General features: G+C 58.2%; 5 protein-coding genes across 5 annotated transcripts; 4 read left to right on the forward strand and 1 right to left on the reverse strand.

Annotated features, from left to right (window-relative positions):
* Positions 1–2,416: 2,416 nt before the first annotated feature.
* On the reverse strand, positions 2,417–6,761 carry TRAVEDRAFT_24066 (uncharacterized protein; the record flags this gene model as incomplete). The annotated part of the gene is made up of 9 exons (XM_008045780.1): positions 2,417–3,346; positions 3,397–3,555; positions 3,609–3,875; positions 3,932–4,258; positions 4,310–4,698; positions 4,757–5,291; positions 5,362–5,451; positions 5,508–6,003; positions 6,052–6,761. The coding sequence occupies 9 exons, from the start codon at positions 6,759–6,761 to the stop codon at positions 2,417–2,419; spliced, it is 3,903 nt and encodes a 1,300-aa protein (XP_008043971.1).
* Positions 6,762–7,363: 602 nt separating this feature from the next.
* Positions 7,364–9,139, forward strand: TRAVEDRAFT_53018 (uncharacterized protein; the record flags this gene model as incomplete). The annotated part of the gene is made up of 4 exons (XM_008045979.1): positions 7,364–7,599; positions 7,652–8,142; positions 8,204–9,026; positions 9,091–9,139. 4 exons carry the CDS (start codon positions 7,364–7,366, stop codon positions 9,137–9,139), a joined length of 1,599 nt encoding a protein of 532 aa, XP_008044170.1.
* Positions 9,140–11,510: 2,371 nt separating this feature from the next.
* TRAVEDRAFT_40315 (uncharacterized protein) lies at positions 11,511–12,528 on the forward strand (the record flags this gene model as incomplete). Its single annotated transcript, XM_008045884.1, has 4 exons — positions 11,511–11,792; positions 11,844–11,943; positions 11,994–12,414; positions 12,477–12,528. 4 exons carry the CDS (start codon positions 11,511–11,513, stop codon positions 12,526–12,528), a joined length of 855 nt encoding a protein of 284 aa, XP_008044075.1.
* A 2,097-nt stretch (positions 12,529–14,625) lies between these two features.
* Positions 14,626–17,471, forward strand: TRAVEDRAFT_40316 (uncharacterized protein; the record flags this gene model as incomplete). Its single annotated transcript, XM_008045885.1, has 7 exons — positions 14,626–15,172; positions 15,236–15,464; positions 15,521–15,653; positions 15,710–15,885; positions 15,951–16,047; positions 16,116–16,576; positions 16,811–17,471. The coding sequence occupies 7 exons, from the start codon at positions 14,626–14,628 to the stop codon at positions 17,469–17,471; spliced, it is 2,304 nt and encodes a 767-aa protein (XP_008044076.1).
* A 1,489-nt stretch (positions 17,472–18,960) lies between these two features.
* TRAVEDRAFT_40321 (uncharacterized protein) lies at positions 18,961–21,161 on the forward strand (the record flags this gene model as incomplete). Its single annotated transcript, XM_008045886.1, has 6 exons — positions 18,961–19,810; positions 19,929–20,051; positions 20,072–20,307; positions 20,429–20,599; positions 20,665–20,668; positions 21,079–21,161. 6 exons carry the CDS (start codon positions 18,961–18,963, stop codon positions 21,159–21,161), a joined length of 1,467 nt encoding a protein of 488 aa, XP_008044077.1.
* Positions 21,162–25,015: the final 3,854 nt, after the last annotated feature.

A 25,015-nucleotide genomic window follows, 5' to 3' on the forward strand; every position in this document is an offset into this window, starting at 1 on the left:
ACCGGGACTGTACATTCAATTGACTCACTATCACTCGGAAGCTGGCTGCGTGTGTGCGGGGGCTCGTACTTGTGTCTGTCCTCGGACTGGCGACCTTCGCCAAGAGCTACGAGTACCTTGTGAGGCTCGTACTTGATGCGAGCGCGGCGCGGGCGGCGCGATGATGCGGGGGCAGTGTGCAAACGGGTGGGACGAGAATCACTGACTCCGGGAGGGCAGTGGGGAGGAATTGGGAGGACGAGGAGTGGGGGCAGGTTGACTCGCAAGTATGGCAAGTGTGAAATCAAATATATTCCGAGTTCGAACACGTCAACTAGGGCACAGGGAATGCATGGAAACTCTACGTACTTGCTCGCGCCGCGCGGCACGCTTGGAATGCGCGAAATGTGCTACAAGGTCTCGGGGAGGGAGACACGAAGGCGCAGTCTCCAAATGGCCCCGCTACTCGAGCAGCCTCGCATCCAGACGCACGAATCGTACAGTAATGCGTACACGGATACAGTAGAGCTGTACTTGCCTTCGCGGAACCGCGTCGTCGCAATTCTGCGAGAGCCGTACTTCAAGGGAAGCTCAGGGAGCTCAAATCCGCGACCTCTCCACTCGGTGAACAGCTCCCAGGTGCGCGCCGCCGCTGGAGACGCGTCCGGGAAGTCGCCACTGGCAGTATACGACTCCGCAAACGGTTTGCGCCCCTCCGCGAGGCAGCGCTCTCCCCTGGCGGCCCGCGCGCGATCACTAGAGGACGCGGACGCGAAGCAGACGCCCGCGGCACCCACAACTCGTTCCCTCGCCCATCTCTCTCTCGCACCGCCACCACCCAGCCGAACCCTCCCCGCCGGCGCCCTCGCCTCGCCTCGACCGCGCTTCTCTTGGCTCCCGGCTCCGGGACGGTCTTGCGGGCGGAAACGATGTTCTCCTGACGGCACGGATCTGCGGGAACTCGGGCTTGAGCCTGTGGCAGGAGACTTCGAGCTGGTACTCACTGGGGACACTCTGGGCCTCGGACTCGCCTCCTCGCGCTTGGAATGGTCTCGAAGGTTCGTTTCGACACGCTGCTTCTCCTCTTGATGCGGGAACGCGACTTGTGGACGTGGCGGAGGTCCCGTCGCTCGTCTGGGTGGCTGCTCCACATGCGCTCGCGTACGGCCATTCCTGGCGCCGCCCGTCCGTCTTGGTACGTCAGAATCGCGCGTGCGAATGCGTTAGACGTGTGCTCACATGCATAGGGTGTTCTTGTTGCACAGGGATGCCGAAAGAGCGCGTCTGTGGCGGCGTTGTCCCGCGCGCCATCTTGCGGGGTGATGCCCGCCCCATGCCCTCTTCTGCCGCGCCCCCTTTGCATCAGGAATATATGAACCCTCCTGAGAGCTCCTGGATGACTGGACGAAGGCGCCGCAGGACAGCTCAGGAGAGGACAGGTCGAGCAGGCAGTCTCCCTACTGGAGGCTCTCTGGAGCGCTGCTGCTGGTCTGGCTTGCTCCTGTGACCGGAGCTTCTGGGAACGCCTGCGCTGATCGTGTCTTCATTGAGCTTGCGCTCCTGGATTCCTGAATACCGCTGTATGCTGTCGGTTCTCATGCTGCTGTGGGGCTTTAGCTGCTGGTGTCACTTGAAATACCGTGTAGCTCCTTACCGGGGTCGCAATTCAATGTTTGAGCTACACGTCGATGATGTACTGCCCGGTGTCGCAGCTCCACGGTAATTCGAGCTCAGAGAGCCCAGGAGAACAGCAAGTCAGTCGACGGGGTGTCCAGGACGCGTCCAGTCGTACAGACACCAGCAGTGATGTTAGGAGCGCGCACCTGATTTCAGAAGCTCCAGATCGCATTGAGCCTCTACCACAATCCAGCGAGACTGAGGACAGCAGACGCTTCCAGGCGATATCTAGTAAGTCAGAATGTCAGCGATGACTACTTCAGGACGTCAGATGGAGTCAGAAGCACAGGGACAAGCGGCAGCGCCGGGCTCGTCGGAACCTCAGCTCTGTCAACTCCAGCAGAAGCTCAGAAAAGCGTTCTGCAGGACCTGCAGGATGAGGCAGGCATGCAGGAGGTGACTAGAGCACAGATACGCGTGTATTCAGTATGCCGATGCTGCACAGGAACCACAGGAGCGCGGTAAGTAAGGTAAAGGTGATTATCAGATCGTCAGAACGGGCCAGAAACGCGGAGAGAGAGTGGAAAAGAAGGCGTCTATGGGGCGATGTAGCAGGAAACGGGTCACTAAATGTGGAGAGATCTATGGCGGCCCAGAGGCGGGGTGTGCGTGGAATGAAATGAGGAAGGAAGAATATCTGCAACGCAGACGATCAGGACACACATTGTGGGCACATTAGATCATCCGCATACCTACACAGATATGTAATAGTAGAGCTCGCACCGACGATACACCTTCTCAGGCATTAGGACCTCAGTACTCAGTATTCCTCTTCCGAGGACGACTCGTCGGAGGATGAGCTCGAGATGTGCTCGGAATACCTGTAAGCCGCGACGCTGTCGTGCTCGCTGCCGCTGTCGCTGTCGGTGGTAGAATCGGCGCGGTCGTTGTCGGCGTGATCGTAGTCTGCGCGGTCGGCTTTGTTGGAGTCGTTGCCGGAATCGTTGTCGGGGTCGTTGTCGCGTTCGCCATCGCGTTCGCCATCTCGTTCGCCATCGCGTTCGTCCGTGGATTTGTCGTCGTATTCGTCCGCAGATTTGTCGCTGTTCTGGCCGTCCCGTTCGTCGTGGCCGCGGTCGCGGTCGCTTCCGGCGCTGTCGCTTTGGTCGCTGTCGCTCTTGTCCTCGTTGGAATCGGAATCGGAGTCGGAGTCGGTTGCCCTGTCGCCCTGGCGGGTCTTCCCATGGTGGTGGCGGGCGTGAGGCCTGGCGTCGTCGCGTGCGGCCTCATCTACAGCGTCGTCAACGTCCATGCGGTCATCGACCTCCTGCTTGATTCGACGACTGCCGCCGTACTCGGAGTCCTTCTCGAGCTTGATTCGGATGTCCCCGCCGTGCCCGGAGCCTTCCTCGCGCTTGACTCCGCCACCACCATACTCGGTGTCTTGTTCAAACAGTTGATCGCGGCGTACCGCGTTCTTCTTCGGCTTCTTGTGAGCGGCTGCATCGCCGTCCGCACCCCTCTGAGACCGCGCTGCAGCGGTGAGCAGGGCGGCCATCTGCTCTTCGCCCATGCGAGCAGCAGACATCTTGAAAGATTCGGTCTGGCGGAGGAAGTTGCTGGCGCTGAAGTCGGTGGTTGCGGTGCTCTTCTTGTTTGTAGCGGGATTGAGCACTGGCGGACAGTACGGCTTTCCCTTTGCGTTAAGGGCAAGCTTCTTGTTTATCCAGCATACAACCACTCGCTCAACCTGTAGCATGTGTAAGAATGTAGCAAACATAATGTTATAATCAAGATTACCGCAGCCGTCGCGAGCCCAATGGCGCCGATGGGACGTTCAGGGGATGTGGGCCAAGTCTCGTCTGCAGGGTTAAAGAGATTCGGAACGTCTACAGCATTTGCGGTCTGCTCGAGGTGCATCGCAAGCACAGGAAGGATAAAGGGACTGTGGAATAAACCCTAATATTGCAGAATTAGCGTGACCTGGATGCCATGCTGGAGGTGGCACTTACCTGCCTGGGCCCTCCACTGGCGCACGACATAGGGTCCCTCCACACAAACGCGTAGTCCTCGTGAATCTTAGCACAGAACTTCGAACGCGCCGACTGAACTTGAGTGAGGTGGGCGTTCACTCGAGCCGATAGATGCCCATCCGATTCTCCATCTTCAGGGATGATCTGGCTGAAGCGAGTAGAGGGCGCGGAGTTGAAGCAAGTCTCGAAGATAGACACAGCAGTGGCGGCCATGCCGCTGCGCCAATCATAGACTCGTTGTGAAGCCTTAGACGTAAGTTAGTAGACGGCTTCAACGAGCAAGATGATGTCGAAGAACGTACAACTTTGTGGACGTTGTCTCCAGCGACTACGCGATGGGGCAAGCTGTCCCCGTAGACTACATCCCATATTTTCTGAATTACGGGGACGCTCCCGCGAGCATCCCAAGTCCAAGGGTCGTGGCGGCTGCCTTGGTAGCGCAAGAGGGTGGGGACGAAAGCAGAGCTCCATCGGTCGTGGTCCTGGGCTCCGTCAGGCAAGTCGTTGATAGTCGATTTCTTTCCAGAAGACGAGGACTTGGAGCTGCTCGTGCGGGAGACAGCACTGACAGGCTTAGATGCGGCGCGGGTGCCATCGACCATCTCGATGTCTGAGTCGTCATCCGCGGCCTGTAGTCCGTCAGTCACTGCATAGCTATGGAATGACGCATGTATGCGCACCTGAGCGGACCCACCGCGTATTCCTTTTCCATACCCAACACCCTTGCGCTTCGCATTACCCTCGTCCTCGGGCCTCGCTACACCCTTGCCCTTCGAATCGTGCTTCCCGTTCGAGTTGTGCCTGCTCTTTACCTCGCTCTTGTCTTTCGCGTTGTCCTTCACGCCACTCGCGCCCTTTGCCCCGCTTGCGCCCTTCGCATCGCCTCTATCATTCACCTCGCGCTTGTTCTTTGCATCGCCCTCATGCTTCTCCCTTTCGTCGTCCTTGCTCTTAGCGTCGCGCTTTGTTTTACGTTTGTCCTTCGTGTCGTCGCGCTCGAGCGTAGCGTCGCGCTTGCGCCGGCGCGTCGCGTCGTCGTCGTGCTGGTGCTTCGCGTCGTTGTCATCGTCTTCGCGTTGGCGCCTCGCGTCGTGCTGGTGGATCGCGTCGTCGCGCTCGCGCGTTACGTCGCGCTTGCGGCGGCGCATGTCGTCGTCGTCGCGCTCGCGGGAGGTGTCGCGCTTGCGGCGGTCGCGTGTCGTCGTCGTCGCGCTCGCGGGAGGTGTCGCGCTTGCGGCGGCGCGTGTCGTCGTCGTCGCGCTCGCGGGAGGCGTCGCGCTTGCGGCGGCGCGTGTCGTCGTCGTCGCGCTCGCGGGAGGCGTCGCGCTTGCGGCGGCGCGTGGCGTTGACGTCGTGCTGGTGCGTGGCGTCGTTGTCGTTGGGCCGGTGCGTGGAGTCGCCGTCGTCGCGCTGGTGCATGGCGTCCTCGTCATCGTGCTGGTGCGGCGCATCGCGTTTGCGCTGGTGCGTCGCGCCGACCTTGCTCTTCGCTTCTTCGTTGCCCTTGCCACGTTCCAATTCGTGCTTACCCTGCGCGTCGCCCATATCCTTCGACTCGGCGTCGTGCTTGTCCTTCGCGTCATCCTCGGGCTTAGACTTCGGTTCGTTCTTGCTTTTAGCACCGCTCTTGCTTGACTTTGACTTCGTCTTCTTGGCACCGGGCTGTACATTGTGCATTATGAGCATGTATTGCTAACATTGCAGGTCAGTCGCAAGGAAAGCGATTGCTTACCTGAGAGATGTCGGCGCCATCACAAGCATCATCCTTCACACGAACGGGGTTCGGTGTAGACACGTCCATGTCGTTGATCGTAACCATGTTCTTGATCGTGAAAAGATATAGATGAGCATGAATAGGATCAGTTTAAGCCGACGCACCTTGCTTGTAAGCCTGGCTGTGCCTCCCTTCATCGGACTCGACAAAGCCGCCTCGCGCTCCGCTCTCTCGTCGTCGCTCGCCACTGGACCCTGGTTCTCGACCACCTGATTGACTTCCTCTGGCTTGGGCTTGGGCTTGTACACAGGCTTGGGCTTAGGCTTGCCCCTGGGCTTGGGCGGCTGTTTGGCGTCAGACTCGCCATCGGCGTCCTCGGTCGACTCAGACTTGGACTTCACTGCGGCCTTCCCGCGCTTCGACTTGATGGGTGTTTCTGCTACGCCGTCAATCGAGGCGAATTTCGATTTGTCGGCTGGTGCAGGGGGCGGTTGTGGGAGAGGAGTGGCGGGGACGGATGCCGTGTGCGTGGCAGCGGTTGACTCCTGCCTGATCCGGATCGCAGTGGGGCCGTTCACGCCGGAGATCCAGTTACGCAGACTGTCGGCAGTCGGGTCATCGATGTCCATGGCTTGGTGAGCGGCAGCATTGGAAGAGACTCTGCAAGTGTCTAAGTATTCGGAAACGTCGACAAGAAAGGAATCTCACGTGGAGGCCGCGGAGCTCTGAGCGTGACTGGAAGACGCGCCGACGTCACACGCATCTCCCTTCGACGTCGACTCGGTCGGAGGTTGAGAACGTTGAGAGGCACTCTTCTCTCGCAAGGCCCTGACGGCGTCGCGAACGTTGCCTTGGACCGGCGCCGGGTTCGCTTTCTTGCTCTTCTTATCCTTCGTAGCCTTCGTTGTCTTCTTTGCCTTCTTTGCCTTGGGCATCGGTGTGTCTTCCAACTCGGTAAGCTCGCTGACATCGGAAGAGGCGCCATCATGGCTGACAGTTGCCTTCTTGCCCGCAGCTCCAGATTTGACATCTTGATGCTCGTCAAGCTTCCGCTTGTTGGACCTACCACCCCGCTTTGGTGCAACATCGGGATCAGCAACACCGTCAGGAGAAATACTGGGGACCTTGTTCCCAGAAGTGGCAGTCTTCGACCCCGATTTGACAGGCGGGTTCGACGTCTTCGGCTTCATGCTGCGTGTCACGCGAGTGTTCTCCTCTTCCTTGTCCTTCTTCTGGGTCTGATTTTCTAGCTCTGCTGCCTTTTCTAGGGCGCGCTGCTTCCCCTGCTCGGATGCGTCCCTCTCCTGCTTCTTCTTCTCGCTTTCCTCGGCAACATCCTTCGAGGTACGACGAGGAGCAGGCAGATCAGGCCAGCCGGGGTGCGCGTCCACGTTCGTGATGCGAGTTCCGTACGCCATTTAGTCAAAGAAGAGTAATAGAAGAGGAGGTAGAGTGGGCGAGTTTGACGGCAAGGATGCAACGTGGATGGTGGATGGTGTGGTGGGAACTCGCCGGCGGGATGTTGGGTTTGGCGCGGACTGCGCCGCTTTGGCTTTATGTCAGCATTTCGCAAGGGAATGCACCGCGCCCTCACCCTCCACGCATAGAATCTTCGTTTAATTACGTATAGGCTGTCGTTGTCTTTTCTCTTGACGATCATCATCTCCTCAGTCGACTTCGCCGATCCCAAAGTCCTCCTGCGCCCGTCCCCGCTTTTCCCGCTTCCCCGCAACCAAATCCGCACCACTTCCACGCTGCAAGCTCGCATCCGGAGAAGCCACAAGAATGGACTCAGCAGACCGATCGACCGTACCGCTCAGGGTATGTACAAATTCGGCCGCTATCTTACAAGACTCTGACGAGTTCCTGTATGTTGTTCACGATTCAGCTCCAGGACGATTTGTCGCGAGGGGCGTGGCGCTCCCTCTATCCTCTGACAAATTCGGCCGGGCCTAGAGGTGATGCAGCAGTGTCTCGGGCGCTGGGGACGGAGGATATTGTGTCGCTCATCATCGACGCTATGCCCAAGCCGGACCCTCCATCTTACACCGCTCCTGAGTCCCTGGAGTCCAAGATGGCCAGGCGAGACTTATACCACTTCGGGTCGGCTTCAGTTCAGTTCTTTCATCTTGCGATGGAACACGTCTGGCAGACCCTGCACTCGTTTGCCCCCCTACTGAGAATCCTGGAGGTTGGACCACTGGACTTGACGGCAGGGAGAATGATGGAAAAGGCCGCCGAGTTTCGGGAGCTTGGGTGCGTTATTAGGCCCCCTTCTCGCCACATATTAACTACAGCTCCAATGTAGACGTCTCATGGGGATGTTCGCGCCGGAGAAAGAAGAGCACAAGGCACTGGCACTCTACCAACAGTTCCGTTACTATGCGGCCTGTGTGAGGTCCATCAAGATCACTGCGCGAGATATCCCCGCTGTCTTGCTCGCATACTTAGAATCCATCTTACCTGCCGACAATCGATGCCTCTTCCCGTGCCTGAGAACCTTGCTTTGGCTGGAGACGGACACTTGCGTCCTTCACGGAGGCATCACGCATTTCCTCGGCTCCCCTCGGCTGTATTCCGTCGCCTTGCACTTCGAGCACAAGCATCACGGTACGATTACAGAAGCACACCAGCTGCTCCACGGCGAAGGTATCGTCAGCCTTTGCTTAGCTGTCGCTGGCGCTCGACCACGCACAGAGAAGTTGGCCGTCCAAACCCCTCCTGGCATTCTCGTCCCCGGCGCGGTGCTTCGAAGCTTCGATTATCTCCTCTACGCGGATCTTCGGGTGGATTTGCACGGTATGTGTTGCCATAACGTGCTCACATGGCCAATGGACTCACCGATGCTCCCCGCTGGCAGAAATACCATCGCTCGGTGCCTCTGCCACCGATGCCTCGTACGAGCTCCCGAAGATTGAACGGCTGGAATTGCTGTGGAGTAAAACGAGTGACACTCGAGCGCTGATCAACAACGTCTCCTTCCACAACATCCAACACCTTGGGATGAGCTGCACCGAGCAGGGCCCGTCTATCTCGTTCCTCTACGACCTATGCCTTCTCACCGCCGATATCGGGGCAAACTTGACGGTTGTGGAGATCCTCTTCCAGGGCCCCAGCAACACCGCTGTCCTGCGGTGCGGACAATTTTTACATTATGTTCGCGCCCTTCGTGCTCGTCCCCGTCTGCGCCGTGTTGCCATCATCCTGACTGGATATTCCTTCACGCTCAGCGCTGACGACGTCGAGGACCTGGCAATGTCTTGGCCGAGGTTGGAGGTGCTTCATCTCAGCTTTAAGCTGTACTACTATCTCCCGGGCTCAATCGCCAACTTTCAGCACACACTCCCTCTGCTTTGTCAGCGCTGCCCTGACCTTCGCTTCCTCCACCTCCCTGGGCTAGCGACGTATCCCGGGCAAAACATGTTCATTCTTCCCGACATGCTTGACAGCCCCCTGCTGCATATCTCCTCCGACGTCCTCGTTCTCCGGTACCACCCCATCGACATTGCATTCGCCCTGTGTGCGGCGTTCCCAAGGCTGGTACGGCTCGGTCTCCCGGGCGTGGGCGGCGACTCGTGGCACACTCTCAGCCAGCTGCTTTGTGCCTTCCTACAGAAGGATTACGCCTTTCTCCTGGAGCATACCGCCAAGTTCATGCGCGCCGGTGTGTATGTTGAACTCCCGTAAGTACCCGCCTGTACCCACTTTCTACTCGCTTCATACTTACCAAGTCTGTTGTACAATCAGGGTGTCCCTTTGCTACGTGATCCTGTCTGGGATGAACGTCAACGTTTAAACGGCGAGGTCAGTAGCGTCATGGACCAACGTGTAGGAGGCGTCCGCTAACCACGTGTGTATCACTCCGCCAGGAATACCCTCGGAAGCGCGGGCGCTAGAAATAGACGCCGAAAGCGGATGGAGGGCGCACTCCGAGGAAGGTATTGTCTAGTTTGCACATTTGTCGTCGTACTCGTTAGTATTTTCATCTATACCCGCCAAATAGCAGTCCTGTGTTATTCTTGCAGAACCGAGGCATCGCTGTGGCGAAGAATTTTGTGGGTTCCCGTTCGATTCGATATCGCGTTTTGGCGCCCGGGAAACGGTACTGCCAAGGGTGGCTGAATCCGGTCGGGAGCCCGTCTGACTCCAGCCTGACTCCCCTCTTCTCCCCCCCCCTCTCGTACTCCTCCCAACGCCATCCATCCCGCCTCTCTAGCCCATTCGACTCGGGCAGTCTCGAGCCCTACCCCTCTTCGCCGACCGTCGCCGTCGGGCTGAACCTCCCTGCAAAACAAACTCGGTCAGATTATCGTCAGGTAAGTCCCAGTCCCAAAAAATCTTCGGAGGGGCACATTTTTCGTACATCGGGACTTCGCCCTGTCGAACGTGCGTCCCGATAGTTTGCGGCGTTGAATAGCAACGTCATTCATTGCTAGATTGGGCCGTTTGGCATCGTTGACACCGCGATTTTTGTGCCCTTCACTTACGGAATAAAATTGCGGCTGACCTCTCTTTTTTAGACTTCATTCCGCGATACTCAACGGTGAATCCGTTCCAGACTTTGTACGGCAGACCCATTGTGAGTACTCTTCTTCGCCCAGCATGCGCTCCGCTGTGCGGCCTCGACATTGGGGCCCAGGACGTTCATTCGTCGGTGCTCTCTCCCACTGCGGCCCCGACCTCGGGGCCCAGGACGTTCATTCGTCGGTGCTCTCTCCCGCTGCGGCCCCGACCTCGGGGCCCAGGTCGTTTATTCGTCGGTGCTCTCTCCCGCTGCGGCCCCGACCTCGGGGCCCAGGTCGTTTATTTGTCGGTGCCCTCTCCCGCTGCGGCCCCGACCTTGGGGACCCGGCTCGCCGGCTGTGATCTCAGCGTTTTGATTCAGCCTGCCTGCGGCCTCGACCTTGGGGCCCGGCATGCCCCTATCCCGCGTCATGCAGCTCCCATCCCGCCCCATTCGCGCCTGCCCATGTGCGGCCCCGACCTTGGGGCCCGGGTTTGCCGGCGATGGCTTCAACGTCTCGATATACCCATCCTGCCTGCGGCCTCGATCTTGGGGCCCGGCGTGCAGCTACATCCATCCCCATTTTTGTGCGGCCCCGACATTGGGGCCAACACTGTGGAGGATATGCGACTGCGTCTCCGCCTCCCGTCCTGCTGGCCCCGACCCTGGGACCCAGATGCTTAACCGGCTCTACCCCCTGTAGGACTATCGTCAAAAGTGTTAGCGTTGTAAGTGCATCGCCCCTCCACTCGGCCAATATCACTCTGCTTCGCTTTCTCTGCGTCCTCCTCGCCGACGCCTCTTCCGCTCAAAGTCACAAGTCCATCATCTGTGCGTGCAGGCTCGTGTTTTGCGGTCGTTTTCTCGCTCACCTCTCAGTTGTACAAGGAACATAAAGCGACAACGATGCCGCCCAGTCAGCAAGGCGGCCTTCTGCCTATCTCATATATCGCTCGCCGGGTAGGGGTTATAGATCCTTGCATAACCTTAGCTGACCGCGCACTTAGACCCGATCTGGCGCGAACTACTCTCCCTGGGCGAACCTCAGCACACCCCTCCGCTTCGACTTCGATATCGCACCGCTCGCACAGATCGCAGAGGAGCACGGAGAGGCCCTATTAGCATCAGACGTCGTGCAGGATGAAGACGATTTACCCGTACAGAGGTACGTACCCCTTCAGGGTGATGCGTGCGCTTGTTGACATAGCTGGCGCCAGAGCGTCCCCGAGGCTTCGACAGGCCGGTGAGGAATCTACCGGGTCAGTCGCTGGCGCGGTCCAAGCAAAAAGCAAGGCCAAACTCCGCGATAAGCTGCGCTACAGGGAGCGGCGGCGGTCTGCGCGCAGTGCCGCATCGAAGGAGGGTTTGGTACAGCCCTCGATCGAACGATCGCTGAAGTCGGTCGCCCTCAAAACTCGCAAGGCAGCACAGCTGGTCCCCGTGCACGTGGATCTTGCCGGTACGCACAGCGCACGTAGATGACGGATATGTACTGACACAGTTGCAAAGCGGCGAGGGAGAGTCGTTTCACGGGATGCGAAGGATTCACGGGAATCCCGGTCGCCAGCAGCGGCTTTGTCGGCCGAAGGTTGCCGCAGAGTGATGAAGATCGCCGCCCGCTCACAAAGGCGGACGCCTTGGCACTTGGTTTCAGATACGTCGAATGGGATGGACAGTAAGCTCCTGTCCTCCTTTGATACGGCATTCATTGACTCTCCTACGTACTAGGAAACCTCGTGCACTGCTGGACAGAACGGGTCGCGTGTTTACAGTCCTCGCGGGGAAACCTAAGGATATCGCCGGCTGGGATCTTGTGAATGCGCAAGTTCAAGAAGCGTTCGACGGCGCTCGAGCCAGCTACAAGCTGGACGCGAAGCAGGCCTCTCACCGCCGTGGCGAATATCCAACCATTTCCGCCGGTATCTCCTACGGCGGAGGTCAGAAGGTTTGCATCTCGCATCGCTCAGGTATAGGTCCGTTCTAACGTTGGGGACAGAAAGTTAGCAACTTGATGCACACTACCAAGCATAACCAAAACGTTATCAACAAGCTGCTCGATAATACGGCCATCCAGAGATTGGCAGGATTCGCCGATGGTAAGTTTAGCGGCCATCTTTCTCTACGCCTACAGCTAAACACCGTGCAGCCTCATTCAAGCTATATGCTCCGCGTCTGCATCAGCACTACGCCAAGACGATGAGCAAGCTTCTTGCCAATGACCCTACGTTGGTCCCCAACTTTGCCAAGAACGTTTTTGGGGCCTCGACGTTCAACCTCGGCCCACAAGTGTCGACTCACGTACACACCGACCACCTCAACCTCCCGGCTGGATGGTGCACTGTCACGGCCATCGGCGAGTTCGATCCTACGGAGGGCGGCCACCTGTTGCTGTGGGATCTCAAGATGATGATCGAGTTTCCACCCGGTGCTCTCATCCTCATCCCGTCCGCAATCCTCCGGCACTCGAACACGATAGTCGGCGAAAAGGAGCGTCGATACTCGTTCACTCAATATTCTGCCGGAGGTCTTTTCCGGTGGGTGGAGTGCGGGTTTAAGTCGCAGAAGGAGTTCAACGAAGGCGGCGGCGTGTTGGGGATTTCTGGGTCTGAGCGGTGGCGCAACGGCGTAGGAATGTGGAGCACTTGGCAAGAGTTATCCGGTACGCCCGTGATTTGAGGTAAGCCCCCAAATTCAACAGCGGTGACACGGCAATTAACCGGCATAATCCTAGACCGCAAGATGCATGCAGAACTCGCCAAGTCATCGGCAAAGGAGCCACCTCGCAAATACTGACTCCCGTTTCATGCGAACACGGTGCTATATTACTCTATACGTTCTCTTCCACCCAGTCTTCAAATCTTTACAAAATGAGATCCTCTTCATCCCGTGTCCCGGTCGTCTGAGTAATGTCGTGCACTTGCCAGGATTTGTCTCGGCGTTTTATCACTCCGACGACATCCTATGCACGCTTCGAGAGGGGTTCCGACCCGAACGTTCTCCGAGGTGAACGATTTCTGACTGCGCCAGCTAGTGAGTAGCGCTCTACGTTCGCAGAGGCGGCCACCGTATAAATAGTGCTAATGCTGCCTCAACGGCTCCTCAGGTCACTCTCACCGCATCTCATCTCTTCGCTCCCTCCGACATGCAACCCCTTCAGGACGGAGGTCTTTTTAATCGTGTTCAAGCTTTTGTGTGTCCTGTTCCAGGATGTCCTCGTGGCGCATTGAAGAACTCTACCGGTTTGGCCCAGCACATGCTGCGTGCGCATCCTGATCACCGCGGCGAGGTCAGTCTTTTGGACCGGGCAACCTTCTCCGCCTCTTGCAACGTGATGTCCCTTGGCGATACCGCTCCAACCCAACCCTCGGGCTGCGAGTTTGGAGTTCCACAACTTGTGAGTAGTGCTTATTTTTGATTTTCTATGTTCACGACCGAAAGCCGCAGGATGGCGCCCCTTCCATATTCGACGGAGAGGGTTCGCTTTCAGAATTTCCTAGCTCAACTGTGGTGGCTCCCATTGGCGACCCTGACCCCACATCAGACGACGGCTACGATGGCGGCTTAGAGGATGATGAAGAACTCCCGTACGTCCCCTCCGCTCATCTGGCGGGCCATGTTAAGTGCTGAGCCCGTGCTATTAGAGAGCTCGTCCCGGTCTCCGACGACGAGGATGAGCCTGCTGAGCCCGCCCAATACATTTGGCGAACCCTGGTTCAGCAGATTGAGCAGATCGGCGACTACCCGATGCACGACGGCGGCGAACGTCCGTCGGTGGTTTCCAATTCAGCAAATGGTGAAGTCTATGCTATCTACCTCTGCCTATTTTCCCTGACTAATGGCTCGGTTACAGCGCCCCTTACACTCGACAACGGGGACAACGGGCGATCAGCTCTTCGAGAGCCAACTCCAGGTCCCCGCCCTGGCGGTGACCAAACTAGTCCCCTCTACCCTCAAGACTTGTCGTACGCTGAGGGATCACAGCCCCGCAGCTCCCCGGAGCTCGCGAATGCATTGGATGGGCCACCTTCTGAAAACGGGGCACATGCCCTGTTTCTTTCTCTGTCAGACGACGGGGACTGCGGGCGCTCTGGTCTTTGGGAGGCCACGGCTTATCCTTACAGTGCAGATGACGATGCAGCTCCGCCATCGCCGGCCCCTCATGACGAAAGCGGGCAAGCGGTCCCTCAAGAGGATCCCCGACTTCCTGAACACGCTCAGAGCAACGTCAGCGAGCCCGGCACTCATCGCGGGCTCATCTCTCTCACCGGCGACCTCTCGAATGGAGGAGCTCCTGACCAGGATATGCTCGACGACCCGAACGACTCCTACTCTGAGCCTCTCAACGTCTTTCTCCCGTTGGGCGACGATGGAGACAACGGGCGCTCCGCTTTGCACGAAGACTCCCCGATACACGCTTCGCCCGAGCGCACTCCTCTAGGAACAAATGACAGGTCGTGGGTCGAAGAGCACCCGACTATAAATGGTCAGTTCTTGTATTCAAATACCGCATTCCTCGGTAGCTGATCACCCATCTGGCGACAGGGCGCAAGTGCGATGCGGAGGGTAATTTCGTGGAGCCCGACGCAGAGCCTGCGCCTCGCGACGACCAGCTCAATAGCGACTGGCTTCCGTACGAGAACAGGCTGCAGTTTGAGGTCGCCGATCTCCTGTATGCTCGAGAGCAGATGAGCGCGTCCAACATCGACGCCTTGCTAGAGCTCTGGCGCTCGTCGCTCCTGCCACAGGGCGGGGAGCCGCCGTTTGAGAACCATGTCGAGATGTATCGCACAATCGATTCCACCCCTCTTGGAGATGTCCGATGGCAATGCTTCACCATGCAATATTCCCAAGACAATCTTCCCCAGCCAGCAAGCAGCGCACCGACCTGGATGACAGACAGCCACGAGGTCTGGTACCGAGATGTCCGCATGATCGTGAAGAGCATGCTCAGCAACCCTGACTTCAAGACGCAGCTGGACTACGCACCCCTCCGGGAGTTCTCCGCCGACGGCAGTCGTCAACTCAGGAACTTTATGAGTGGCGAGTGGGCGTGGAGACAGGCGGTACGTTGTGCATATCGATCCACAATGACAAAGACGCTGACCTCCGCCTGCCACCTTCAGGATATCCTCGCGAGGAGCCCGGACAATCACGGAGCGATGTTCGTTCCCATAGTGCTTGGTAGCGACAAGACCACCGTGTCGGTTGCCACTGGCCAGAACGACTATTACCCGCTCTACGTCTCCATCGGAAATGTTCACAACACCGTTCGCAGGGCCCACAAGAATGCAGTCGCGCTCGCCGCATTTCTCGCGATCCCCAAGGGTGCGTCAAGTCCCCGCTGCGTTCCATGGTCAGCCAGTGCTAACACGCCCATGGTATCTGCAGTATTGCGAAAATACAAAGATGACGCAGTCTTCCGCAAGTTCCGACGACAGCTATTTCACTCCTCTATCTCCCGGATCCTTCGGAGTCTAACAGACTTCATGGAGCACCCAGAAGTTGTCCTATGCTCGGACGGCCACTACCGCAAGGCCATATACGGCATCGGGCCTTACATCGCCGACTATCCGGAGCAGGCATTAATCGCAAGCATCGTTCAAGGATGGTGCCCGACGTGAGTACGTACATTTACTCGCCATGGACTTCACTGAGCTAGGGGGGTCGGGTCAGATGCATCGCAAGGAACAAGGATCTAGACGAGCCTGACCAGCCTCGCCGATCGAAGGCGCACACGGAGACCCTGGTCGAGTGGATTGAGCTCGGGAAGTTGTGGGATGACTATGGCATCGTTGGAGACGTCGTTGTTAGTCTCTGAACGTCTGCGAAATCAAGCGAGTCTTTCACTCACATTGCCTGCAGCCCTTCACGAGTGATTTCGCTCGCGCCGACATCCATGAGCTCATAGCCCCGGATATCCTTCACCAACTTATCAAGGGAACATTCAAAGATCATCTGGTAGCGTGGGTTGAGAGGTACATCTACCATACCTACACCAAATCTAGAGCAGATGAGATTCTGGCAGACGTCGACAGGCGGTACGTTCTTCGGCATTGATAGTAGCTTTGTTAATATTAACTTTGCTACCACCGCGACCGGACAGATTGGCCGTTGTGCCTCCATTCTCGAGGCTCCGAAGATTCCGGGAGGGCCGCGGCTTCAAGCAGTGGACCGGGGACGACTCGAAGGCTCTGATGAAGGTTAGGGCATCTTCTTCCTGTGGATCGTGTATTGTGGGCTAATTACCCTGATTTGTAACAACAAATAGGTATATCTTCCGGCCCTCCACGGTCACATACCTGCAGATATGGTTCGCGCGATTCGCGCCTTCCTCGAGTTCGCCTACCTCGTCCGCAGGGACGTACACTCCCCACGGACGATTAAGCAATTGAAGGACGCTCTTGTGCGGTTTCATCGCTACCGCGAGGCCTTCCGTATGCCTGGTGTTCGCGACGATTTCTCATTACCTCGCCAGCATTCTATGGTCCACTACGAGAAGCGAATCTGGGACTTCGGCGCTCCTAACGGTCTGTGCTCGTCGATCACGGAGTCCAAACATATCAAGGCGGTCAAAGAGCCCTGGCGTAGATCGAACCGGTACGAAGCACTGGGTCAAATGCTGCTCACGAATCAGCGCATGGACAAGCTGGCTATCAGCCGCGTCATGTTCAACGATAGGGGGATGCTGCAGGAGAGCTGCCTCAGAGAGGCTCAGGCGGCTGCTGGTCAGTTTGTTCTGCTTTGTTTGTTGCATCGCGCACTGATTTTAATCAGCGGCATAGATCCCACCATCAACGCACGTCCGGTGAGAGGGAAGGGGCGCCGAGCCCTCAAGAAGCCGGCAGAGAAGGATGAGGAGGTGTTGGACGGACCCCGGACTGTCGGATCTGCGGTGCTCTCCTCCATGGTATGCGCACATGTTCCTCCGTGCGGACTTGCTAATCATATTTGACTCCTCTAGAGGATACGGGAGAAACTCCACGCTCTGGCGAACGCCCTCAAAGTCCCGAACCTTACCGACCTCATTCGCCGCTTCCTCTTCCGCCGCCTGAACCCCGATAGCCCACAGACCGCCGCCGCTGTGCCCTTGGGCGACTGCCCTCCTTTCGACCAGGATGTTTTCGTTCACCAGTCCGCCGAAGCGATCTTCTACGCCCCAAGTGATCCTTCTGGTGTCGGAGGAATGCGCCGAGAGTTCATCCGCGCTACTCCGGCATGGCGAAAGAAGCATCCAAGGTATGATTGTGTTTTTGTTAGCACTGGTAAGGATCAGCCTGGAATCCTTGGCATGGATATTGCGCGTGTTCGTAGTTTGATTTCTTTTAGATACGATGGCAGAAGATACGAATGTGCTCTGGTACACTGGTACACGCGCATTGGCAACGCGCCGGACGAGGATACAGGGATGTGGATGGTTAGACCGACCTTTTTGCGAGGTCGTCGTCCATCCCTAGCTATCATCCATGTCGAGTCAATATTTAGGGCAGCTCATTTGATAGGAGTTACCAAGGGTCAGCGGATCGATCTGGTCGACCTCGAGTACCATCGTTCTCTTGACGTCTTCAACCGTTTCTACGTTAATAAGTATATTGACCATCATGCATTTGAGTTTCTACATACCTAGTATACCTACTCCACCTATGTCCCTCGCAATATACTTGTAGGATGCACATCTTCATACCTACGCTGCGGAGTGACACCCGAGCCGGACCAAGCACGTGACTGCGTACATACGTGTCATCGTCGCCACTTCGCGTTTGTCCTTCGCTCTCACTACCGCTGTCTCAGGTACGTTCCGCTTCAAAATACCGCGGCTTTTCCGATTATTGTCCTTCATATTCCAACTCACTCTATATAGCCACTGCTAGCGCAGTCAAATTTCCTGTTGGCGGGTGAGCGGCAGAAGGAACTTCGATCATGGGGCGTTGCAGAAGTGACTGTGAGTTTTGTACTATCTATCATGCACTTGCATAATTTGCAGAATATGTTAACTGACGGCCTATCAGTAGCTGCAGAATTCAGCTCGATCAGAACGGGGTGGGACTTAACTCGCGGGTAGTACGTCCGCGTGTGGCTCTGCAAGCTGCTGCGACAGGCCTCTACGTGCTGCGAACCACCGCGGGTTTTCGCAACTCGAACGCTGTGCGTGAAGATTGCGCAGACCTACCGTCTCCGGATCTCCAACATTCCGCGTGAAGATCATGCAGACCCAGTAAGTGACTTCCCTGTTCGCTTGCTCTCCGTACCCTCATGCAGTGCGGCATGCAGCGGCCCTGAGCAATGCCCCTACGACTTCACAGCCTTCAATATGCTGGATACCAACGTCAGGCATCCTTCTCGCTCACAACGACAGCCCAACTCGACGCCAATATCACCTGCAGCCCGTCCCAACCAGCCCCACCCCCTGCTATGGACCCGGTCCTTCGGATATGGCCCCGCCCACCACCTGTGTTCAGCAGCGCCCATCTACCTGAACATGTTGAACGCGCTATGCAGTGGTGGGCGAGCTCTCGTTTGTTCCTCCAGCTTCCTCCGTGTGCTGGCTCTCAACGTCGTCGCTCATCGTGCTCTATCATGGACTGTTGAACTGCCGTATTCGACCTCAGTGAGTCGAGTTTAGCCTTGCCCTCTTCTACCATACGGCCTCCGCTGCCAGCGGCTCACGCCAGTTGGACAAAGCATGCTAATTATCTTCCTTCTCGTTCGCAGCGACGGCCCAACTCGACGCCAATGTCATCAATATGTGCAGGACACCGTCTGAATTCTCTTCAGACCGGTTTTGTCTTCCCAGTGCCCGTCCCGACCAATCCCCACCTCCTACCACCGACATCATTCTTCGACTTTGGCATCCCCCGCCACATGCATACGACCTCGCGACCGGAACGGGCACCTATATCTCCTCAAGCTACTGTCAAGATCCAGCGTTCACCGCCGACGCCCGTGCGAAGTCAACGCCACCGCGTGACTATCCCCAACCCATCCACCAAGTCTACCCATCGCCCCCGCTCACCGACGCGGCACTCGCGTCGAGCGTCCCGCTTCCAGACCTCCCCGCAGAGCCGTCAGAAGCACGCGTTGGCAGGCCCGATCGCGAAGAGATCGTCGATGAGAACATGTCACACGATGGTGCTCGACATATCGCGCCGCTTTCTCCGCCACCGACAGACTATGTAGCTCCAAAGGAGCTGCCCACCGATGGTTGGAATCAGGGAGGAGGGCACGGGATTGAATCCTGGCGGTACAGAGTTGATTCAGAGGACGGAGGCACGCCCGCGCCACCGTTCCCTCCGGTACGTGATGACTCTGTGTTCGAAGAGTTTGGGACACCCGGGGGATGCGAGGGCGAACGGCAAGGCGAAGGCTCTCATGACGATCAGGTCATGATTGAGCCGATGCCTGTCTGGAGTCCCCAGTCACCTATCAGCCTACACGAAGACTTGCCGTTGGCCGAACTTCCACCTTTTGGTGGCGAGTCAAGTAGCGGACCATCCGGTTCGCCCTTCGACCCAGTGCCCTTCGCTGTCGTGTCTGGACCGCCGCTGGCGTGGGTTGTCGATTCTGAGATGAATTGGACTGCTAGTCCTAGCAGTACGGTTCTCGACGAGTTACCTCCTTCTCCCAAACCTGGCGCGTTATCTCTGGACTTTCCGGACTTCGGTGTCCCGCTTGGGTTCGACCACCATAGCCAGCTTCAGCAACAGCACTCGCCCATCTCCCCGCTCGAGATCCCCTTTCATCACAAAGACCGCCATTGGTTTGGTGGTGGGAGTTATGATGAGCCGTCTGGCCTCCATCCTATGGACGTAGCGTCGGACCAGCACCCTTCTTTCCTTCAACCCTTCAATACCTTCCCTCTGCATCCACCTCCAGTCGATGTCGATGTGGACCTCGAGTCAGAATACTCCGACACCGTAATGCCTTCGGATGACGAGGACAGCGCGACGCTGCCCCCGCCGTCTCCACGTCGACAACCTCTCAATGATCTTTACGATGCGACACCTCCGCACGGAGACCTCTGCCCCACCCCCGCCCCGCACTCACCCCGGCGCACTGCTCTCGCTCGCCGACTTTGACATGGAAGACCCCGGATCCCCTCATTCGCCGCACCCCACTCTTCCCGAGCGCGAGGACGAAGATATGCAGCCACCTTCGCTGGAGTCGCACGCTCCTCCGGTGGCTACCATTTCTCCGTCCTTGCTCGGGGGTTCTCCCCGCCCGAATGAGAAGAACTCGGTCTCTTTCTTCAGTCATTTTCCATCGACCCCCCTCTCGCGCGTTCGCCCTCTCCAACAGAAGACGAACTGCAGTTTATCGAAATCCAGCTGGACCCCGCATCGACCGATCTGCCCAACGATGAGTTTCTCCAGCTCCGGGTGCTCCAGAAGAACGCGCTCCATCAGGAGCGCGAGGCGAGGCGAGGCGAGGCGAGGCGAGGCGAGGCGAACGCGAACTCAGCGAGCGTGTTACGGTCGCCGCAATCGCGCTGTTTCCACCTGCCGGAAGATCCTGTGGCGTTTCGCCGACGGCCGACGGACCTTGAAGTGGCAGAGAAGCGCGCGTGCAAGCGTGAACTGCACCCAGCGCGTGCGGCAGCTGCAGAAACAACGGAGCAAGGAGATCGGCGCGCTGCTCGACCTCAAGATGCAGACGCAGATCTCACCGATGGAGGGCATGCCCCCGCTCGTCGGCGGCGGGAATGCATGGGCGCGGACCCCATCGCGCATATGGTCCTCCGTAGACACGACCGCACAGGTGAGCTCTAGAACCGGCACCACCTGCACACCTCCGTGCCCGTCGTGATCCTCTCCCTCCTGCAGCGCAGTATGTTCTGATCGACCGTCGGCCAGGGCATGTTGCGCTCCAGTTGGTCAACAAGAATGAGGGGTGTACAGCTGGCTCAGAGGGCAGCTTGGCATCGGCGCTAGCGCGCTCACGTTCGAGCAAAAGGTATGTCACGAATTCCAAAGCATGGACTCCCACCCGACTTGTATCCCCCGCTCACGCCGTTTGCCTGTACCCTTAGCGACCCCATACACACAGGTGAACGTGTCCGCGCCCCGCGGTCATGCTTACTGGGTGTAACGAACAGGCCCTCGATTTTGGCCCCCCAAGTCCATGCCCCCAGCAGTGCCCATGCATGCCGGGAATTCATGACGGCGGTGGCCCATTCCAATTCCCCCGCGCACACATGCTTAACGCATGAGCTTCCCCGAACATACCCGGAACCCAAGTATCATCCATGTCGACCTTGCCATCGACCGCGAGCTCCGCGCCATCGTCGACGTCCCTCAAGTATGAGGACCACAACGTGTGAGTCGTCGGCTCGGGCTCGATCGGACGCCTCCTGGCGCGCGCACAACCACTTCAAATTCCGCAGTTGGGGCGGCGCGGGGCAGAAAACCCTTCGCGCACGATGTGGTGGTCCCCTTCCGATACTGCGTCTGTGTGCCCTGGCTCCGGTCACCCACATGCAGGCGTCCCCTCTCCGGGCTGCGGGCCCCGGCCTTTCTCTTTCTCTCTCTCTGTGCGATCGACGTGTACTCCCGCAACCGCAACCCCACCCAAGCTTCTCGCGAGGCCGGTCTGTCGCATACCCTGTATTGCGAGTGGACTCTGTGACTGTACTATATATTTATAGCCCACGTCCTGCTCCCTGTACCTTCTTCGTCGTCCCACCGCATCCACTGCCCACCGTTATCCTGGGCCGGGGTTCTTCTCGATTACCCGCCTGGCCGTCTCGTCTCAACTTGTCTCGTCTTGTCTCGTCTCGCGCCGCCCCAGTCTCACCTCCTATATTTCTGGCTTTCTTTGGTGTCGTCTCTTGCGCGTACGCTCCGCACGCCTAACACCTTGGTCGTCGATCTTTACCCCGACGTCGCCCGCGAACTCTGCAGTCGACGCTACCCAGATACTAAGGCCACTTGAGTGCAGGCTTTGTCCGAGCATGGTCGGTAGCCCAGTAAACGGTGAGTTATCGAACTCCGAGTAGCGCACGAGCAGCTCGAGTTTACCCGCTAAGCTCACAGTGTTTCCGCACAATGTAGCCCCGACGATGACATAAACAAAAAAGCCGAGGTGCGGTGACACCTGCGCAGGCGTGTCGCGCACGTAGTCCGCCTTAGCACCAATTCTGCACTCGCTGCTGCCCGACGCCTTGCCATAACTTGGGCCAGGGATCGTGCACGACGAGGCGCCCTCGAGCCCGCGAGCTTCTCAGCCACACGCCATGCATCGGACTGTGTGCCTATATCATTATACCCCGCGTCCTTCAGGCTGCTCCCGCACATCTTTTGACCTCCAGCCTAGCCATCGCATCACTCCCTGCCGCTATTTAGGGCAAGGGTTTCGCTCATCAGCTCGCCTGGCCATCTCGTCTCATCTCGTCTCGTCTCGTCTCGTCTCGTCTCGTCTCGTCTTGCGCCGCCTCTGTCTTGCCTACTATATTTCTGGCTTTTCTTTCCTTCCCTGCTCTCTTGTGTGCACGCTCAACACGCCCAACGCCCCGGTCATCAATCCCGACCTCGATGCCGCTTGCGAACTCCGCGGTTGACACCGCTTGGGGACCAAGAGCACAAAGTGTGCGCCATTCGCCCAGGCATGATCGGTGGCCCGCTGAGCTTCAATTCGTCAACCCCCAAGGTAAGTACAAGGCAACACCGACTCACTTGCATTGTCCGTCGGTGCTTTGCATAACATTAAACGGTATGTCCATTATGATGTCACCAAAGTCCCACTGAGTCGAGTGAGGTCCATTCGACCTCAGACGGTCAGTATCTCTACCCTACTACATACTTTACACGTTGAGGCGAGTGCTAACATCACGGGTAAGTGAATCGAGTTCTCCATTTGCGGACAGCTATTATGTACTCAACGGTGGGGTCATGTGTGACGATCGGACCCTCCAGAGTCCTCTGCGCCTTACTGTGTGACCTGGAACTGCCTGAAGAAGTTGAGCGACTGAGTTGAGTACTTGCTGGCCGATGCCGGTTTCCTGAGGCCTGCTGGCGTCCTGGAGTGAGACTGGAAACGCCTGAAAGGATCTTGTCCGGGTGCCTGATGAGCTGGAAAAGAGTGCCTGGTGTGCTGGAAGCATCTGAAGTCATCTGAGCCACGGGAAGGGCCGTGTCAGGTGTGAGTCAGGACGACCCAGCAAGTGCCAGTTGGTGCCAGGGAGAGTGTGTGAATTGCTGATGTGCGCCTGTGTGTCCTGATTGGTGAGTTTGAAGTCCGTGCGCGCGCGTACTGACCTTGATAGCGTATCAGGATCATTAGATGGCGTGAAAGCGCCGCTTGTGCCACGCGTGATCCCCGGCGTCGTGCGCACCTATCGAGTCTAGTGAGGCCAGCAAAAACGAGCAGATCGCGCGTATTCTCACCTCGGCGGAGTGCTCTGGACGTCCTGCAGCTGTGCCCACACACTCCGCGACGCCAATCTCGCTCTCTGTGTCTTCTTCGGCCGGCTCCGCCCCGTCCGTCTGCAAGTACGCTGGTGTCTCTGCTCTCCTGGGAAACCTGATACCACGCGACCTGGAATATGACTATCAGCTCTCGCGAAGGCTGGAGTGCCCACTGCGTCGAACGAAACACCCGCTTGGCCCTCGGATATTGCTCCGCTGGGCCGATGCTGCCATGCGAATTCTCCGTATACCTCCGCCATCCTCGCCGCCTGCCTCCCCGACACTGTGGTTCTGCTGTCTTCGACTTCAGGCCGTCTCAGGCACCGCTGGCGGCTTCGAACGCGCGGGCGCGTCCGAATATGCAACTCCATGGCGCATGCCCCCCGCATCTGGAGCCTTCCCTCGTCTCCCACGTCGCTCCCCGTCGCCCACTTCACTCGCCATGCACATCAGACACACGGCCCCGGGCTGTAGACGGGAGCCCGAGGCGTCGCCTGTCGCCGTCTACACCGTGAGTGAGTGTATTCCGAGAAGAGCGCCTGCTGTGCTGACCTTCGTCCACATTCGGTGCACAGCAGCGGAATCGACCAGGCGAGGCGCGAGGAGGTAGAGCACGAGGGGCGATCTCGAGCAGTCGTGAACAGCCGGTTTGAGCAAGCAGCAGGGACGTCACAGAAGATTTGGCGGACGGCGTCGTCTCGGGTACTGGATGACGGTATCGAGAGCTTCCGCGCGGCGGGGACAGTACTGACGAGTGGAGGGGAAAGGAAGGAAGGGAGTAGAACAGCCAGGCCGATAGGGGGGAGAAGGCGAAGAGGCGGCCGGCGAATGGCGCCTTGTGGGACGGAGCGCGGCCGAACCCTGATGTTTACGACCGCATCCGTACCAAATCGTTTCAGGGTACAACGTAATAATGCAGGGCGTGTAACGGTGGGTCCCTGAGGCGCTGTATAGCGCCGAGCTTGAATAGGCGGTTTCAGGGTACGGCGCTGATGCCGATTCCGCACAAACAGGCAAAACACTCGCCGGACGCAGGCTCGGTACGTCTCTACACAGCTCGTACTAACGAGCGACTTGTTATGCGCAAGGACGCTCGAACCAATCCTCAAGTCGAACTTAGCCGAATATACCAAATTCGGTAATCGGTGTGGTTCGAAGCGCTCACCGTGCGCCAGACTCGCCAGCACGCCTGATCGCCTCCCGCTCCTGCACGACCATCTCGTCCGGCTCGACATCTCGCCGCCGTTCTCTGTGCCGCCCCGATGGATAAAGATCGAACATTAGCAATCAATGTAATCTACTACGACACTTGAAATCGTCTCTAACTGGCCGCCTCGATTCGCCCGACTCCGCCGCGCGAAGCACTCACCGCGACACAGCCAGCTCCATGTGCCTCCCCGTCACTGCCCCACTCGTACGCGGATTCGATCGCGTCAGACTCCGGTGAGCTTCCCGCCAAATGCAGACGATAGCTCGAACTGAGTGATCCGCTCGCCTAGCGGAAACTCGTCCACCCGCTGCCGCTTCGCCGCCTGCTCGCCGCTCCTGCTGGTGCCCGCCCCGTCCGACCCTGGCAGCACGTATGGCAAGCTCCTGATCCCGCGCTTCGGCCGCCTCTTCCGCACCCTGGGGTCGTTGTCCGATGCCCGCCGCCGCCGCCCCCCAGTGTCCCGCCGCTGGCTCCGCGGGACCTCCGTGATCGTCGCAGAAGGACGGCCAACAAACTGCATGTTCTGTGGGTGGTACCCGTCGCTCAGAGCGTCGGCAGCTC

Source organism: Trametes versicolor (genome assembly GCF_000271585.1).
Source record: "Trametes versicolor FP-101664 SS1 unplaced genomic scaffold TRAVEscaffold_13, whole genome shotgun sequence".
In the NCBI taxonomy this organism is placed as follows: Eukaryota; Fungi; Basidiomycota; class Agaricomycetes; order Polyporales; family Polyporaceae; genus Trametes; species Trametes versicolor.